The following is a 20,160-nucleotide window of genomic DNA, read 5'->3' as shown; positions in this document are numbered from 1 at the left end:
TGGACAGTTGCAGAGTGGTCCAAAGTCCTCTTTTCAGACGAAAGCAAGTTTTGCATTTCATTTGGAAGTCAAGGCGCCAGAGTCTGGAGAAAGGCTTGAGAGGAGCAAAATCCAAGTTGCTTGAAATCCAGTGTGAAGTTCCCACAGTCAGTAATGGTTTGGGGAGCCATGTCAGCTGCTGGTGTTGGTCCACTGTGTTTCATCAAGTCCAGAGTAAATGCAACTGTGTGCCAAGAGATTTTAGAGCACTACATGCTTCCATCTGCTGAAAAGCTCTATGGAGATGAGTATTTCATTTTCCAGCATGATCTGGCACCTGCCCACAGTGCCAAAACCACCAGTAACTGGTGCACTGACCATGGCATCACTGTCCTTGATTGGCCTGCTAATTCCCCTGACCTGAACCCCATCGAGAATTTGTGGGGTATAGTTAAGAAGAAGATGAAAGACACCAGACCTACAAATGCAAATGAGCTGAAGGCCGCTATCGAAGCATCCTGGGCATCAATAACACCTCAGCAATGCCACAGGCTGATTGCCTCCAAGCCACGCCGGATTGATGCAGTAATCCGTGCAAAAGGATTCCCAACCAAGTACTGAGTGCATCAATGGACATTTTCAAATGTTTGATTTAGTTTTGCTGTTATAAAATAATTTTTTTACTTGGTCTGAGGAAGTATTCTAATATTTTGAGATAGGATTTTTGAGTTTTTTTCAGCTGTAAGCCAAAATCAGCAATATTCAAATAATAAAAGGTTTGAAATAGTTCAGTTGATGTGTAATGAATCCAGAATGTATGACATTTTTGTTTTTTTAATTGCATTACAGAAAATAAAGAACTTTATCACAATATTCTAATTTTCTGAGACAGTCCAGTATATATATATATATATATATATATATATATATATATATATATATATATATATATATATATATATATATATATATATATATATATATATATATATATATATATATATGCTTTTATTTCAATACTTGTAGGCCGAGCGATTTGCATTTATTTTACACAATATGATCCTTAACTAGAATGAGCTGACATAATTCTCTGCCATCATGCTACTACGGGTACCTGACACCCCAAAAAAGGCTGGTCAAAAAAATGAGATGGAAAATGGTGCATTTTGGTAACTTCAAGTCTCTGCAGTTTGTATTCTTCCTTGTGTTTTTTAGCTTTTTAAAGGGACAGTGTGTATTATTTGACTACCTAATGTAGTGCAACCAAAAATAAGTGCTACAAAGTACAGGGAAGAATACAAAGAACAAAGACTCAAAGTGTACAAATCTTGAATTTTTTCTTTTCATTTTCTTGTCCAGTCTTTCACACCGGTTTTGGTTTTTGGGGGTACCCGTAGCAACAAGCAAGCAGACAATCATCACAGCTCCCCCTAGGTAATCGTAAATAAATACAAATTCCTCAAATTAATAGTTTTAAGCAAAAACACGATCATATGATGCATTTTTGCTTATTATTCAACTCAACACTGTTTTTTAGAGGTTGTTTTTATCAGTATGAAGTGCTAAATAATACACAATGTCCCCTTAAAATATATTTGTGGGTTATTTTCTGCTTTAACCATCATGTTTGGATCCCCAGTCAATCAGCTAAAACTTTCCAGCAAACGCAGGGGGCAAATGTGCACCATGCGTGCGCACATTCAAGCCTGGCAGTGGACCTTAAGAACAAAAGTCAATCGTTTTACACGTTCATGTCATCTTTCACCTTTTTTAGGAAGGTTGTGCATAAAAGGGCCTCATGCAAAAAAAAATGAGGCTGGGAGAGTTTTGGTAACTTCCAAATGCAAAAGGTGTGGCCCGAAAAGTTCCTTTTGCAGGCTTTGCTACGAATCACTCGTGATCACAGTCTAAAACGAAAATAAAGTGTCAGACCACCGAGCCTTTCGAGGTGGACAGGTGAATGGAATGGACTCTGGAGGCCAGCGTCTTCTCCAAATCGTGCAGGATGTCCGTGCACAAGACATCAGGGGAGGAGGGGGACGACGGCGGCGGCTCGAAAAGAAGCTGCTTGAAAGTGTCCAGCTCCACCAGCAGCGCCATGTTCTTAAGGAAGTAACCCTCGATGAAGCGCGTCAGCTCCAAGGCGCCTAGGAACTGCACACAGGACGCAAAAACACAGGACAAGTTTTTGTATGCAGTGATACCTCAACATAAGAGATACACTCTTAAACTCTTTTAATGCCCAATGCCAGTGTCTGAAATAATGCCTGCTCGGACGCCCGGGGTGTGCATCATTTACGTGTTATATAAATATATATATATATATATATATATATATATATATATATATATATATATATATATATATATATATATATATATATATATACTGCAGAACGAAAACATAAAAATGTGAATTGTAATGTTACAGTAAAAGGCTAGAAGTTACACAAATTAAACTCATTAAAATATAATTTATAAGCCATATTAAAAAAGGGGGTCTTCTCTCGTCCCTAGGTGTGAATGAACGAGTCAATGGTTGTCTCTGTGTGCCCTGCGACTGTCTGGCAACCAGTTCAGGGTGTCCCCTGCCAACTGCCCGAAGATAACTGGGATGGGCTCCAGCATCCCCCGCGACCCTACTGAGGATAAGCGGTGCAGTTAAGAGTTGATAGATAGAGCTGAAAACGATTTAGCTGCTTAGAAGAGCTATAAAACTGACTTTCATTTAAGTTACTCAGGTATCTGGAGCAAGGGGTCGGGAACTTATGGCCTGCGAGCCGTATATGGCTTTTTATTTGAGTAGGTATGGCTTGGAAACAGAAAAATTTCCATGAAAATGTTTTCTGTGCCGTTCCCAATTTGAGTGAGAGAAGCTTAACCATTGTTGAGGAATGATGTAGGATTTTTCAGGTAAGTGTAGCGCACATTTTTAAGTACAGTTTACAGGAAAGGAATCACATTTTTTTAAAAATCGTTTTGGCCGTACTTTGCTAAGTAAACTTTTAAAAGGAAGATTATTAAATAATTACTGTTGAGACACCTTGTGATGAAAATCTACATAACAAACTGTAAATACGCCAAAACACCAGAAGAGTACCCATAGCAATTAATTTGGGTGAGCTGTAGGGATGGGTGGAGCTATGCAAATAGCGCAAGCACTTCCTCCTGTCTCTCACCCTTTGCCATCTGCGCTGAATGTAAATACCTCGGGATCCTCATTCAAAGAATTTTTTGGACGCTATTGTGACGTTTTAAAACACGCTTGTTTTAAAACTATTATTGATTAAAAAAATGAAGGTCAAAATGAGACTCAACAATCTTGACTCTTTGAGTCAAACGGGTGCCTGACCCTAACATTTAGGACACAGGCATAATTATTGTTTCTCAAATGTGATCAAATTATCAAATGACACAAATGAAATAAACTGTGCTGGATAACAAGCTTTTATCTGGAGAGCTTTGACTGCTTTTGTTGAATTTTGTCTTAAAATATATGGTGTGGTTCCTTCCCCAATAAAATCAAAGTATTTTGCTTTTATGGCTCTTTGAGTCAAACGGGTGCCTGACCCCTGATCTGGACCATCACATTTGTAGGTGTGATTAAACTTTCGGAATGTGAAACTCGACAGTCTCTTGTTCAAAGAAAGCAGGGCCATGCAAAAAATTGTAGAGGAAATTATGGTTCAATTGTGCCTTTTTATGATCTTATACTCAAAAGTATTTTGATACTATACTACAAGTGTTTTCAAGGCAGCGAAAGCCAGGTGCTGCTTGTGAAAATCCAGACCAGAGGGTAACTCGGTCCTCGAGGGCCACATGTCTTGGATTTTTTTCTGTTCTTATACAAATTATCAGCTCATTAGCAAGCCGGCAGTAGCACTATGATCCTAGTGATTGGGATCACTTGAGTTGAAAAGGACAAATCTCCTAAAACATGCAAGACTTGCGGTCCTTGAGGACCGGGTAGCCCACCTTGGATTTAGACGATAGATACTGGTGTCCGTAGTTTACACTCTGCCTTTGTTAGTCTTATTGTCATTTCTACTTTTGTTTTCTGAAGATACCGTAGATAATGACCTCATTGAAACAATTTAAGGAACATTGGCAAACCAGGGGAAAACCTCAATCATGCCAGAGGCAGCACCTCAGACTCTCACCCCCGTCCCCATATCTTTTGCTCCTTTTTTGTTTTTGTGTGTGTTTTTGTTTTTGGTTCATGTGCCTCTTTCAGAGTGCTGAGTTGGTGGGATTAGACTTTTGGACTATCACAATGCGATACTTGTCGTTCACCTCTTCTGGTTTCCTGACTACTTGAGTCTGCTAGGAGTCAAACATACGCAGTAAAGGCTAACATTTATGGAGATATATCATCGGAGAGCAAAAATCACAAGTGTACACACACCACACATACAAAATGAGCCATGATGTTATGAGGAATAATCACAGATCAGAAACACTGAGCTCCTGCCAAAACAAAAAAAGACACCAATGTAGTTTGTCCAAATGGATCGTCTGTACGCATTGCGTAACTGGTACCACATGCACATTGAGCAAGCTGATTTTGGATGTTGTCTGACCTTTGCATGCTTGTAGAGGTCAACACAAGTCTCGGTGGTGATGTTCTTGGAGCAGATGATCTCACAGTGTCTCTGAAGGGCCTCGAGTTGGAAGAACTTTGAGGCAGACAGTAGCTGTGTGGGACACACACAAATACTAATGAGAGATGCTGACTCTTGTTAGCCGAACTCAACCGAAAACCTACCTCCATGACTTCGGTGTTACGTATATGCAAGAACTCGGTGCCTCCGCAGTAAAGATATTGCATGACCAGCTGTAATGGTGGTCAGAAAAATATAATCAACATTTCGTTTTTATTCTTGTTACCTCACTGACCCTTTTGTAGACCAAGTCTTACATGGAATATGTTATACTTGACGTGGCTGATTTCGATACAGGTGTTCTCCGCCGCTGGTCGATTTTGCAGCAGTGACTTAAACCTGAGCGCATTTGGTCAGTGTTTTAAAAGCATATGCAAATGGTGTGGAAAAATTGGCAAGGCTTTTTCTTACCTGGGAGACGCAGTGAAAAGCAGGACTTTGTGTGCATAAAAGGGCTTCCCCTCCACCAGGAAGGTGACGTCCGACATCTCCTTATTGTTGAGGAAGTGTGGGTCTGATGATACAACCACACAAAACGCCTCATTAGTCACTTCCTCCTGACGCTAAGTGCAGCAACAGATTAAATTAACGTGTGCCTTCATTCCATGGCTGGTTCATCAAGTGGATAGATCCTTCATGAAAACCTAATGGTAGGAGTTTTAAAGCTGTGACCAGTGACTGAACACTTGTGAGCTTCTACTCTGGCCTCCTGCTCTTTTCTGTTTTATGGTGAGTCATCAAACTGTGCTTATATTCTCTGCCCAAAGGAAATACAATTAAAAAAAAATACTACCATCTGTTCTCAGCCAAATTTGTGTAAACATCCTAGAGGCTTCTTTTAAGGAACCATAGAAATGGTCAACAAGATGCAATAGCAACATGGCTAACATCCTGTGTTTTTAAGGGGCTTGACTATTTGAAACCTTGTATGGGTTTACTCATTGAAAACAGCTTTAATGAATTCATTTTGAGGCCTGAAAATGAAAAATAAATGCCACTTCAAAGCAAAATGGCATTGTAACTTATGTTAATAGGCAGTAGAAACAAATAAACATGAAGAGTTCAAAATAGACAGGGGAAAATTAGATAATTAAACAAAATATTAAAATTATTAAGAAAAAATCGTAATAAATGTTTGATCTAGTGAAATATCCATTCATCCATCCATTATCTGCATAGCTTTTCTTCAGTAGGGTCACGGGGGTGCTGGAGCCCATCCTAGCCATCTTCGGGCAGTGGACAGGGGACACCATGAACTGGTTGCCAGCCAGTCGCAGGGCACACAGGCACAGACAACTCACTCGCTCATTTACACCGGCCAATTAACCTGACATGCATGTTTTTAGAATGTGGGAGGAAACCCACGCAAGCACGGAGAGAACATGCAAACCCCACACAGAAGGGTTCAATCTCATGACCTCAGAACTGTGCCACAGACGCGCTAACCACTCAGCCGCCGTGCTGCCCTCTAGTGAAATAGATTATTTTGATTAGCGAACAACGATTAGTAATTTCCTGTTTCAATAAAGTTTTGTGACTAGTAATAGGTTTATTAACCAAAATCACAATAGATGACCAGTCATTTAACTGAAATACCAATGAAAAAAGACTAACTAAACTTAGGATTTCTCGTCCAACATCTTAAACCAAGTAAGATTGTATTGTCTTGTCCATTGTTCAATAATTTGCCGGCTTTTGCTCGAATTCATTTTGACTCTGGCCTTTCCGCTATTAATTCTACCACTGATCAAACCTAGAACTAGTCCATTAGCTTCTATTTCCTCTGCCTAATAGCGTAGGTGCTACTGTAGACTTCCATAGTTTTTCTGGGCAAAGCTTTGAGACTTTTATTGTGGCTCTACTTATGAGACCTATACCAGAGTTAGTTTTGAAGCCTCAAAAATGGGTGAAAGCGATACACCTTCCAGTGTCTTTCTGGCTGTGGCTTCTTAAGACATTTTTGTGGCAGACCTTTTCACCATATTCTATTTTTAAGCCCTGAAAATGACCCATATTTTTTGCAATACAAAACAAAATGGCCGTCTACCTTTGTTTTTCTTAAAGTAGCTTCTTAAGACATTTTTTCTGGGTCTATTGATGACAACATTTCGTCTTTAAGCTCATATAATGATTGATAAAATTGCAATCTCAAAGCAAAAAGGCTGACTTACTGTGACATTCTGCGAGTGGCTTCATGAGATTTTTTAGTGGGTCCATTTATGAAATTACCACTGAATTGTTTGCGTAAGCCCGTCAAATGAACACTAAATTGCAATTTCAAAGCAAAATGTCTTTTTTACTTTGTCTTTCTGGGGTTTGCTTCTTGAGACCCGTTTTCTGGGTGTAGTTGTAGCAGAAATTTTGACCTAATGTAGTTTTAGGCCCAACCATGACCGTAAAAGTTACCATCTTTTTCAGAAAAAAGGCTGATTTCTTCTTATTGTCTGGGTTTGGCTTTTTGAAATCTTTTTGTGAGCTGAACTAATGAACAACATCTCAAACAAATGTAATTTTGTTTATTGATCTTGGCAGTAAGTGTTTTTTCTAATAAATGAGGCAAAAAAAATCCCTGAAAATCATCCCTATAATGGCCTTCCCAAGGCAAAATGGCTGACCTCCTGTCTCTGTGGTGGCAGCATCTCGAGATATTTCGACTCAAGTATTTTCACAAAATGTTATTTTGCTATTTTAAGCTTGTTGTCAAAAGCGGTATCAATTTAAGTTCTGTTATTTGTTGGAACGGGACTCAAATACCAAGTTTCATTTTTCATTTTAAACCACAGAAAGCTGCAGACACTTATACTGAACCTGATTGGAAAGCACTCCAGGGCAGCTTTATTTTTGTTTGTGATTAAATGTCAAATATAATAATATGAGAACTTTCTTATGGCAGAAGAGCACAGTGACATTCAATTTGAATTTGGCAGGGTGCGGTTTCCAACATTAAAAGCTTTGATATTTGACGGAAAGCTAAATATAAGTCAGTCTGCCACAAGTTATTTATATATATATAGGGTTTTCAAAGTTTTTTTTTTAAAATATAGTCACCTAAACGCGATGTCTGCTTCTTCTTGATTTCAGTGAGCTTGGGGATAGGGAACGGGCCGTAGCACTGCGTGAAGATGACGGACAGTTGCTGGCTGATCACCTCGTTCTATAAGCAGATGAACACAGAGATGCAGAGAAAAGTGTTGGGAAGGAGGAAGAAGTCTGACCGCGTTACCAAAAAGCATGCTTCACGAACAGAATCACTTTTCTCGCTAATGGGTACTCTAACGCAATGTTCCCCAACCTTTTGTCCCAAAAAATGGACAGTACCGGGAAATGGAAGAGATCTTGGAGTGGTTTGAACCCTATAGACAAAATACATATGGAGTGTCTCAGCCAAAAGTGTAAGATTGTTCAAGCCAAAAAACATGTAAACGGTTCATTGCTTGCACAGGTTTGTATACAAATTTTCTTCTATTTCTTTTATAATGTGTCTATCATAAAGCATTTTAAGGAGTCTTCTTCTACTCGAGTTTACACAGTAATTTGTAATTAGACGGTTACTTTTAAAGTAACACATTACTTTTTGGTGACAGTACTAGTAGTAAGGAGGGGAACTAAATTACTTTTTAAAGGAAGAAACTAGTAACTGTAACTAAATACTGTTTTTCAGTAACGCGCCCAACACTGATCATCACAGGCTGCATCGGAGCTGAAAATAATTAAGACTTTTAATGATGTTAAACGCTTGACATTTCTGTATTATTCTTTTTTTGTAGAATCAGTAAGGTTTTGGTTTCTTAAAGCTTGAAATGTCAATTGGTTGTCGAAACTCTAGGATAATTTTGTCTAGTAAATATGTTTTTCTCTAGTGGAAATAACTACGGCAGTTAAAAAGTTTTTGTCGTGATTTGTCAATTGTCGTTACCTGCGCTCACACTTCCAGCCCCAGCTTCCACTCGTTCCCTAATTAGTCCTCCTCCTATTTAAGCACGTCTTTCTCATTCACTCATTGTCAGTCCATCAGCGAACCTCCGCACATGCAAGGCAAGCATTTTTGACTCTGGCTCCCGTTCTGTTCCCGTCCTGTTCCTATACCCTGGTCGATTCCGTCCCCTGTGTCCTGTATCGATCCCCTGTCCCTAGCTTCCTGATCGTCTCCGGGTACCTGACTTGTTCCAATCTCCAACCACACTCCGTTCTTCCGTCCTGGCTACCCGACTTGTTCCGATCCCCGACCACGCTCCGTTCTCCCGTCCTGACTACCTAACTTGTTTCGATCTCCGACCATGCTCCATGTCCCGTTCCGGCTGCCCGACTTGCTTCCTATCCCCGACAGCGCTTCGTTCGCGACGGCTTCCCGCTCCTCCTGCCTAGCGAGCACCAGATCAGTCTTTTTCCTCTCCCCCTGACATTTACGATCCCTCAATAAAGCATTGTGTGAAACGTTACGCATTTGGGTCAACTGCTTGTACCGGTCGTGACAGTTTTACTCCAATTCTCCAAGAGCGCACAGCAATAAATGAATAGACAGACAGACAGACAGACAGACAGAATACCAAATGTATTGATAATTTATGAAAGATGACAGATTATTTTGCTAATTTTATAGGGACATTGTGTATTATTGAGCCGCTCCTATTGTTAAAAAATTGTAATTCATTAAAAAAACAATACCAAATTGAAGAATAAGCAAAAATACATGAACTATCACATAACAATGTATTTTTTCCAAATACTTGTAGGTCAAGACATTTAAAAATATGATTGTCCACCATCTTGTGCAACGGGTACACCCCAAAACCAAAAACATTGTAAAACGCTTGTCAAAAAAAATGAGAAGAAAATGGTGCAGTTTGGTCACTTTGAGTCTTTAACAGCTTGTATTCGTCATTGTGCTTTTGAGCACTAAGTTTCAGTTGCACTACACGATACGGCGACATCTTCTGGTCACATTTTACACATTGACCCTTTTATGATTGATTATCTTCTGTTATGAATGTAATTCCACAAGGGAACAAAGATGTTTTATATGGCAGATTATTTGATAATTTTAGTATAGTTTATTTTTCTTGATTTATGATTTGACTAAAAATGCGGTTATATATGTTTATATAACTCTATAAGCATAAATGACCGAACCATGTGACGACACCATGACAGACCGCAGTAAACCGTAGTAAATAGTACTCCTCGAAGCTAAGGCCAGCAACCAGTAGACAACAACAACAAAAAAAGCTATACTACTCAATATTCTTTTGTCGTGGTTATTGATATTTGTTTAAAATTAACTGCTTATTCAATTGCCGTCCGCTTAGGTGCTTGGACCGTCCGTCATGGCGCTCATACTTCTGGGGATTGCATTGTGACGTCACATGCAAAGGGTTAATATATGTACGTAATGCAATTATAGTGGTTTTTTTTTTGAGAAAAAAAGGATGTCCAGTACAGTATGCATGGATGTATGTATGTATGTCTATATTCATTTGCTAAATGAACCTTGCACGTTCTGAGGATGCGGAACATGAGCGGCAGGCCATGAGTCAGCAGCTCCTCGGTGTACTCTTCTTCGCGGATGCAGCTGAAGTCCTTGAGCAGAGCCTGAATCAGTGGACGACGCTGCTGCAGTAGGCTTGTCCGCAGCGAATCAAGCCACGTGTGCAGCGTCCACGGAACCCCTGCAGAACCAAAACCCCAGAACAGACACAAGCTCAAAACCCCAATTCAATCCTGTAACACTGGTAAGGGCGGCCATGTATCATTTGATGATGTCGGTGAGTGAATGTAGCGGGACGAAAATAAAAATGACCCGGGCCGATATCATATTGAATTTGGCGTGTTGAAATGGTCAATGTAAGGGAGATGCAGTATTAATTTCGGCCGCCAGGGGGCGTTAGACACCCAACGAAAGCAGATGTTTATCGATATTTTGTTGACATTTATTATTATTAAAGTGTAACTGTGTACAAGGCAGCACGGCGCTGGAGTTGTTAGCGCGTCCGCGGCACTGTTCTGAGGTCATGAGATCAAACCTTCCTGCGTGGAGTTTGCATGTCCTCCCCGTGCTTGAGTAGCTTTCCTCCGAGTAATCCGGTTTACCTCACATTCCAAAAACATGCATTTCAGGTTAATTGGCTGGTCCAAATTGTCCCTAGGTGTAGAATGAGCAAGTGAGTTGTTTGTCTCTGTGTGCGCTGCGATTGGCTGGCGACCAGTTCAGGGTGTCCCCTGCCCACTGACCGAAGATGGCTGGGATGGACTCCAGCTCCCCCGCAACCCTACTGAGGATAGGCGGTGCAGATAATGGATGGATGGATAACTGTGTACATTTTCACTAAAATCGAATCATCCATTTTGGAGAGTATGACTTACATACAATTCATAAATTATAAAGTAGTTTAGATATATTTAGATTTGATATCTTGGATTAGGTAGAATACATTTAGATAGATTAGATTTGAAATTTATTTTTTTCTAATAAGTGCATTTTTATCAATATGTATCATATAAAAAAAGAGTACTGCTAGTCAGATAAAATGTTTTTGGTCCCCGCTTTGTAGCTAGATTCCCTTTCTGTTTACTACAAGTATGAAACTACAGAAATACTACAAAAATATAGCAAAATTACTACAAAAGTAAGTATCTAAATTAGTGCTTAGAAACAGGGGCCTAAAATATTTAATTCTGAAAAAAAAAACTCCAGAAATACTAAAAAAATACTACTATGGAAATACTAAAAGGGACTGTGGAGTATTCATTTTTGAGAAGAGAAGAAAAACATACAGAGAGTAATCAACACAGCTCAGAAGATCATTGGCTGCTTTCTTCCCAGCCTAAAGAACACCACCATCTTTCAAAAGCAATCAGCTAAGTTACCTTAGATGTGAAAGATGCCCGAAAAATCCATGAAAATATTGTCAGAGAATGAACCAATCCGTGCTCCAGAAAAGGTTGCCGAACACTGTGTTAAGCCTGGCCCACACCTGGCGGCAACCATATGGGGAATTTGGCATTGACACCTTGGGCTGCAGAACAGCAACGGTGACGTGCCCCCATACACATTTGTGTTGGTTATGTTGGTTTTTCTTAGAACTACTTAAAACTAATTGTTCATCTTCCATAATGCAGTGAATTCTGACAGCAGGTATTTACTCCTGCGCCAAAAGAAATTGTGAATGACGGTTGCGTCGCGTAAAATCCGAGCCCAGTGTTCATTTTACCTCTGAAAAGTGATGGGTCCCAGGGACTCGCATGCTCAAAAATCTATGGGTCCCAACAGAGATCTATGGGTCCCCAAAATTTATCGAGGTTGAAATTGTAAATCGGCTACAAATATATAATATGAATCTATATATTCATTCAGTTTTAATCATCACAGTTTACTTTTAGCAGTGAAAGCATTGGCCAAGTCTTCTTTTTGATGTCGTATCCGTTCATACTTGCCTCTCTCTTCCTGCAGCAACGGAATTTCATATTTCATAGCTAATTTGTGGTTTTCATTGTCGTTGTGCCGATCCAATGTGCTTTTCTGAAAGTTCGAATTGTGAAATGATTTATGCAATCCAGTTTTTTTTGTCACAATGGGGACACGCATCACAGAACATGTAGCCTCCATTATCATCCTCCTCATAGCGTAACCAGGAATATAATTTAGTCCATTTTGGCAGAAAAGTCCTTTTCTTGCTAGGAGTATTCTTTTGTTTATTTTCTTTCGTCGAGTCGTTCGCTTCAACACGCGTGTTTTCCTTGCCTTTGCGATCTTCCGAAGAATTTCTCCGCCGTTTTTTCGTGCTGTTGCTATCAATTTCTGCATTATGTTTTGACTTATTACTGACACTAAAGAAATGACCAATTTTGTGTTGATTTTCACCTTCCCTCGACGACAACCACCACAACAATGACGTCATCTCGAATCAACAAGATCTTGTTTGCAGAGATCGTCGTGCAGACGAAAACTCGAACCGTGAGACCAAAACAACATTGGCGGATCTGCCTGACGAAAACTTTGGAGTGCGGTAAATCTTTGTCAAAAATAAAAGTAATCGGGTAATAATGACAATTTTGTGTCGAAAAAGTTGTGTCCCGGGGACGCACGTTGATTCGACACTATGCGTCCCCAGCAAAAATGATGCGTCTAGGACGCAGGGACGCGGGCAAACGAGAACACTGCGAGCCATATATTTCTTGACCATGACACAAGTGCTGTTGTCTTTGCTGGATGCCGTGGCATTTGCTTATCATCTTTCCACAAGAATTAAAGGAAACTCAGATCAATGACAACATTGCGGTGTTTTGTACTTTGAGCGCATGCGTCACGTGGCAGTTTTCCTCGCTTCCTCCCATACTTAAAGAATTATGCAAGCAGTAGCTAAATGATCAAAATGATATTATTAACGCTGTGCTGTTTTCTTCCAAAAAGTTCCTCCACACACCTGATGCTAGCAGGTGAAGCAAAATGGCGATTGCAAGTGACGTGGCACATGGTTAGCGTCAGGTCTGCGCAAGGGTTTAGAGTTTCACTTAAAGGAAACTTGGCTTTCACTCTAATAAGCGCACATAGTTCATGTAAGTACACAATTGGATGGATGACAAATGCGAGTGAGTCTGACCTAAGCTGCGGATGTCGATGGTAATGTCCACATGGCCGTGTTCGGCACTATGGTACATGGCCTCTTTCAGTGCTCGAAGTTTGGCCTTTCCTGTTGGCAACGTCCCACCGCCGCTGCCGTTAGCTTGCGGCACCAAAGCCTTCTGCGTCCCAGCTGAACCCTCAGCCAGGATCTCCTCTAGCGAAAGAACTTCTCCCTTCTCCTTCTCCGACTGGGACACGAGCTTCCGGAATACATTCCTAAAACAGATTTAAGGGAATTTCAGGTAAATGGTAGAATTTGAAGGGATATTTGGTATTAAGTAGTACAGGTGTCCCAAAGTGGTAGCCCCCTAAGAATACTTGAGGAACCTGCAGACAGGTTCTGAAAATTGCTCAAAAGTGATGGGTTATTGCGATTTTCTAGTCAATTTGATTTCTAACTGAGATTATGTTTTAGTGGTTGACTAAACTTTTAATAATTCCAAATTTGTAATTACATAGTAACAACATATCATTAACGTAAATTGTTAGTCTGTAGTCTCCGTAATCTGTAATTTCCTTGTGCTTTTCAGCATCTGTTTCGCACCAGATCATACAGCGACATCTAGAGGTCAAATAATACACACTGTACCTTTAAAGGAAAAACTGAGAAAAGTTAGATTTTATTTAATGAATACTGCATTAGAAGACTATTTTTAAGGGGAACTCCCATATTTTCGGGGATTACAGCAGTGTTTTATACAGTATATATTTACAAGAAAAACAATTCACATACAGTCGTACCTCTTATTACGAGCCCAATTCATTACGGGATCGTGCTGGTCATTCGAATCGCTAGTGTAACGATATGAAAAAATTAAAACTACTAGGTTTTTTTTTTTTTTGCCTGTAGTAGTTTGCGTTTGCAAACTGGACAAGCCGATGTAAAGTGGTCACGAGGCTCTGAGGCTGTTCGTGAACTGGATTTTTTACCGTATAGCAAGCAACAGTGTTGTCAAAAAACTCAAATAAAGAAATACTACGGTACAGCAAAAAAAAGCAACTTTTTGATGACAAAACGATAGATGTGCAACCTGTGCCCATGCGCTGCTGCCAGGCTGATGGAGTTCATGTCACCAAGTGGCGCAGACGAGATTCCGTTTCGACAGGTCGTGCCAATCATGGGGTCGGCTCCTCGTTCCAGCAGGAGACTCACCAGCTCAAAATTGCCTGATCACCACAAAAAATACTTAGTCGATCATTCAATTTTTTTAAAACATAAAATCAGAAGAAAGACCCAGTTGACAATAAATAAAATACTCTTGACGGGACCATGTGAGATGGGAACCGGCTCTTAAATGCAACCAATGGAGTCGACGCCAAATTCCCCACGCAGTTGGCGTCATGTGCGCACCATAAAAATAAACGTATTAACTTTTAAGCACAGCGCCAACTGCTGCCAACTGCATGGGGAATATGGCAAAGAACGAAGAACGCCAACTGAGCCGCACACCTGACGCCTCACTGCATTGTTTTAGGTTCTGCGCCAAATTGTTTACGTCACGTGTTTCGGATCAAGTGACTATTCAAGTTTGTGACCACAGAGACATTACACCTGCGCCGAAAGAAATTGCCAATGAGGGCCTCGTAAAATGTGAGCCCTATATTTTTAGACAACAGCGCCAGGGCAACCATTCAGTGGAGAATAGAGCCAGATTGCAACACAGATGTGTCTATTTGTGTTGTTGGGGGTAACCGCAGTCATGGACCAAATTACATTTGCTTGTTAATATTTCTCGATGAAAGGAAACTTCAGCGACCTGGCATTGACACAGATGATACGGAAAGTGTAGTGTAGCAATATTGATGGATAACTTCCACTCCTGTTCAATTCAGATGTTTAAAGTTGAAATATTGTGAATATTTTGTAAATATTGAAATTAAGTACTGTCACCTCCTGTTAAGCTCCTGTAATGCTTTATCGAAATAATTTTGGCCAAAACATTGACTAATTTCTCCTAAAGGTGATCATAAATGTTTTCAGACGTCACCGCAGTGTTTTTATTTTGAGTGCATTCGTTTTGGAAAAGAGCAGCTCGCCCTTTTTCCTCTGTGACGCCATTAAAAAAGAATAGGCCACACAGTATTTAAGTAGAGACTTGTAGTCTGGAATTTACAGTATATTAGCCTGGAGTTTTTTGCATTTGTTTTATCAAAGAAAATGAGTTACGTCTGAGTTGGCCCAGGATCGTAACGCTGAAATATATTTTTGTTAGGGGTGCCATAATGTGCGATTTTTATTGCATTTCAGACCTGCGGCGGCAGCTAGCTGCAGTGGCGTCTCTGTGTAGTTGTCTGCCCCGTCCTGCAGAGAACCTTCCACGTCAGCGCGGTTGTCCAGCAACAACTGAGATGGGAAAAATAGAAAATAGAAAAAAGTTGAAAGTGAGAAAATCACTAAAAAGAGATTATTTGCATACATATAATAAATGAAATGAAAAGACTGAAATTGGGTTGATTTGAAATGTTTACATGACAAGTCAACGTCAAGGCCAAGCGAGATTTTGATACACTACTGCAGGGGTCCTCATTCTTTTTAAAGTCAGGAGATACTTTTTTTTATTAGTTATTAGAACAAAGGGTTACCAATTTGGTATTATTTTCTAATATAATAACGAATCATGTTATTACTATGTTATTACCAGGTTAATGATCAGAAATAGTCTTAGAAAGACTCAGTCAACCACAAAAAAAAACACAAGAAAATCACAATAACCCATTACCAATAAGTTATTTTCAGAACCAATTCATAGGCCACCTGTTGGAGACCCCTGCATTATTGTATTATACACCAGGAATTGTTGTGTATTTCTTCCACAGAATGTTATTTCTCTTTGACGAATGGCTTTATGGTGAATACATTTTTTTTCATTTTGTTGTACTTCAATCCAATTCTATTTAAAACAGTTGAGGAAGATGGAAAAAAATCAACTGGTTTAAGTCAATTTAGCCCACTTTTGCTAAAATGGAAACTCTAGGCTACTTATGGTGCCTGAAATAATAGTGCCTAGTGTAATAGTGGGAGATACTAGCTGTATTAAAAAAAATTATTATCTTTGCCAGAGTGCATATGAAGCTTTAGCACTTAGCTTTAGTATTTTTAATGTCATTTCATTAGGGGTCGCTAGCTCGAACTAGCTCATTAGCAACTAGCTTTGCTTAAGTAGCTGACATCACAGACGCTGTCAAACGCTGTATAATCATTAGCTAGGATTTAGTCGAGTGAAGTCAAGTAATGTTTATTCTTATAGCCCTTTATGACAAGGAGTCTCAAAGGGCTGACTTTACAATTTGCATAGCCTTAAAACATTGGAAAATTGAAAATTATTGCAAATAAATCATTTGTTTATTATTATTTTCTTAGATTTTTCGCTGTGATTATCCTGAACTGAGCACATATTTTGGTTTAGCAGTTAGCTTTCAGCTTTATTATTGTCCAGTATTGGTTTAAGGTCACTAGCTGTGACGAGCACAATATCTAGAAACTAGCATTGGTTGATCAAAACATTGTAAAATTGAAAAAGAAATGCAAATTAAGAATTGTTTTCTTATTTTAAGTATTGTTTTCTTAGATTTGTTTCTGTCAATAGCCTGGACTGAGCACATATTTAGCTTGACCAGTCAGCGGTTAGCTTTACTACTGTCTAACATTGCTTTAGGGGACGCTATCTGGGATGAGCACAACATTAGCAACCAGCATTAACAATTAGAATTGCCTTGCTGAATCAAAACATTGAGAAATTGAATAATTCAGAAATCCATCTTTTGTTCCTATTTTGAGTGTTATTTTCTTTTATTTTGGGCTATTCTCAGCCTGAACTGGGCACATATTTCGCTTTGCGGTTAGCTGTTAGCTTTAGTCTTGTCTAGCATTGTTGTGACAAGCACAGCATTATCAACAAGCATTAGTTGCTTTTTTTATTTTCAACAATCAATCAGTCCGCCCCTCGGCTAGTAGTGACATTTTAACTTTAGCCCGCCGTCCATTTGATGTTGACACCCCAGGTTTACATGAATACACATAAATTCATGCATTAAAATAATACAATAGTGTAACTTAAAAAATAATAATAATAAAAAGGTTAGAAGGGTGCGGAGGAAATATTCTCCGGTACAATGTACAACCCAACAAAATATTGATACGTTTTTTATATTGGCTTGCATCAAAGCAGGTTAAATTTTGCTCGGCTCGGTCACTGTGGTGATGTATTCTCTACAGCTAGCTTACTCCTGAACAGGCTAAGAACTAGGCTAAGATTATCCCTAGTAATAAATCTAGCACTTCCACAGTCTCGGGGGTGAAGAATTAATGGGTTTTATAAACCCCCTTTCCCCTCTAAAAACATTTTCTCCATGGATCAAAGCAACTTACATAGGTCACCCTCATTGACCTAAAAACAGAATTTTTCTGAAAGGAGAGATACTTTTATCCCTGTAAAATGAACAAACTCATGATTTCAGTCTCGACCATTTACTTTTTGGTGTTGAGGGCTTTGCTACCTGCGCGACAGACGCTTGTCCGTGCAAGATGGCGAACGTTAGCGGCGTCCCGCCACGCACTTCTGGGTAAACGGACGGATGTTTGTGCACTGCGTAGGGGACCTGGGAAGTCACATTTCACAAAAAAACGGCTGCCGGAGGTAAATAAAGCGAGACAGGCCACGGGAAGGAGGTTGCTTAGTGTTAACTAATTAGCAGATAAGTGATTGCCGGCTGTTATGTCTAATTCGGTTTACGAGCAAAGCAAGTGAAAAAAAGCCCGTGTTAAAAATGTTAGCATTGCTAGCTTGAAATATGTTAGTACTTAGTTTATACTAAACTCGTGTTATGGGGGCTTATAGTGATAGCTTATAGGTTTGTGCGTCTTGTCTTATTAATATGATATAGGACAAGGGTCTCTGACCTTTTTCAAGCTGAAAGCTACATTTTGATACGTATTAGGTTAAAGGGCACCCAGTTTAATATTTGTTTCTTAAATAACAATTTATCTTGTTATTACTAGGTTGTTACCAAGTTAATTATTGTAACTAGGGTTAAATATACGAAATACAAAAGAATAGGTCCTAGGGCCCCTCAGCTGTCTTTCCCACAGGCACCACGTTGGAGACCCTTGGTATGGGACAATCATTGTTTTGTTTTTTTGTTTTGTTTTTTCAAATCTATGGGTAGGGGACCGGGAATCTCTTAAGGAGACAATGTGCATTATTTAACACCTCCTAGTGGTAAAAACAACCCCCTAATATAATAAATGTATTGGAAATCGAACCCGAGCTGAACAGTGAGGACGCCGACAGTTTGCTACTAGACCTCTGGTGGTGCGTTTATATGCAAAAGGCATTGAAGTTTATCTCATTACCACATAATTTACTTACAGTGCCAGAAACATAGATTTGCATAGTGCATTATGATAGATTGGAAAAAAATATCTCAACTTTTTCAATAACTTTGTTGTCTAGCACGTGTGCCTACGTTTAAGTTTTTATAGTATTTTGTAAAAATACTTTCTATTTTTTCTATTCTCTTACATTCGTTGGTGAAAAAAATGGAGTGTTTAGCCTATGAGAATGCACTATGCAAATATTTGTTTCTGGCACCGTAAAAATAGTGATAATGTCTCATCTCATCTCATTAGCCGTACCGCTTATCCTCATTAGGGTCGCGGGGGGGCTGGAGCCCATCCCAGCCATCTCCGGGCAGTGTGCAGGGGACACCCTGAACTGGTTGCCAGCCAATCGCAGGGCACACAGGGACAGACAACTCATCCACACCTATGGACAATTTGGACCGGCCAATTCACCTGAAATGCATGTTTTTGGAACGTGGGAGGAAACCGGAGTGCCCGGAGGAAAGAACATACAAACTCCGCAGAGGAAGTCTGGAGCTGGATTTGAACCCACGACAGGTTCCCATGACATGAACTGTGCCGCACAAGCGCTAACCACTGCGCCGCCGTGCTGCCCTAGTGATAATGTGATAAGCTCTAATGCATTTGTTGTATGTTAACCCTACCCCTGGTGGTCTCGTGGTAAAGTACTGGCGCTCCCACCACCATTACTCGGGTTTGATTCCCGTTGCATCCAATATTTTGCAATCTTGGTCAGCGATCTTTATCGTAATCAATCATTGCACAATGAAATACGGTACTACCGTAAAACCTCGTATGGTAACACATACCTATAATCAGGGTTGGGTAGGGTTACTTTAACTGGATTACTTTTAATTACTTTTGGATTACTCCAATACCAAATATGCTAATAAAAGACAAAAGAAACTAAATATGTATAAAATGACTAAATTTTGTGCAGGCTTGGGGAGTAACGGAATACATAGAACAGCAAAAATAATGTTGGCAAGCTGTTTGGATTTGTTTTCATTTTGTTTCTGTCGCAATTTAAGTTCGTTTTGCCGGAGATCAAAGAGATCAAAGCCAGGAGAGAAAGCTTACCACGTGTTGTGAATCATCATTTTATTCATATTTAGTTTCTTTTGTCTTTTATTAGCATATTTGGTATTGGAGTAATCCAAAAGTAATTGAAAGTAATCCAGTTAAAGTAACCCTACCCAACGCTGCCTATAATTAATGTATTACCAATCTCATTCACTGTATTCTGCAGTGTATATGGCGCACTGGGTTATAAGGCAGACTTCCAAATTCCTGGCCGAAGTGGGGTTTTTAGTTTTGCCTTGTAGTCTGAAAAATACGGTAATTACTGTTTTTCACCAACATGCCCATCACTTTGCTTGTTAATCATGATTGTTTATTAAATCTGCAGTTTGCCCGCTGGACTGCGGAGGAGAATCTGAATTCCTCTCCAGGAACAGCGATGGCCATTCATTATTGATGAGTGGTAAAAACAAACAAAAAAGGCCCACCGAGGAGCCGCGGCAAAATCATTTTCATGC

The 20,160-nt window shown here is 39.7% G+C and overlaps 1 protein-coding gene across 2 annotated transcripts in view; it reads right to left on the bottom strand.

Annotated features, from left to right (window-relative positions):
• Positions 1–961: 961 nt before the first annotated feature.
• The window catches only part of LOC148356745 (ankyrin repeat- and BTB/POZ domain-containing protein 3-A-like), a 121,310-nt gene continuing 102,111 nt past the window's right edge, over positions 962–20,160 (bottom strand). The window contains exons 7-17 of one of the 2 annotated variants that reach the window (XM_088348072.1): positions 17,758–17,859; positions 15,511–15,604; positions 14,292–14,427; positions 13,238–13,476; positions 10,128–10,306; positions 7,689–7,794; positions 5,052–5,154; positions 4,898–4,979; positions 4,745–4,813; positions 4,560–4,673; positions 962–2,133 (exon numbers count right to left, since the gene is read on the bottom strand). In XM_088348072.1, coding sequence (XP_088204198.1) covers positions 1,906–2,133; positions 4,560–4,673; positions 4,745–4,813; positions 4,898–4,979; positions 5,052–5,154; positions 7,689–7,794; positions 10,128–10,306; positions 13,238–13,476; positions 14,292–14,427; positions 15,511–15,604; positions 17,758–17,859 — 1,452 coding nt within the window. In that variant the 3' untranslated portion in view covers positions 962–1,905. The remainder of the gene's footprint in view (positions 2,134–4,559; positions 4,674–4,744; positions 4,814–4,897; positions 4,980–5,051; positions 5,155–7,688; positions 7,795–10,127; positions 10,307–13,237; positions 13,477–14,291; positions 14,428–15,510; positions 15,605–17,757; positions 17,860–20,160) is intronic. The other variant, XM_088348071.1, reaches the window with a different exon arrangement.

The sequence above is a fragment of the Urocampus carinirostris genome, chromosome 11, assembly GCF_059441175.1.
Source record: "Urocampus carinirostris isolate Australia breed hairy pipefish chromosome 11, RoL_Ucar_1.0, whole genome shotgun sequence".
Taxonomy (NCBI): Eukaryota; Metazoa; Chordata; class Actinopteri; order Syngnathiformes; family Syngnathidae; genus Urocampus; species Urocampus carinirostris.
This window is presented reverse-complemented; position numbering and strand designations above follow the sequence as displayed.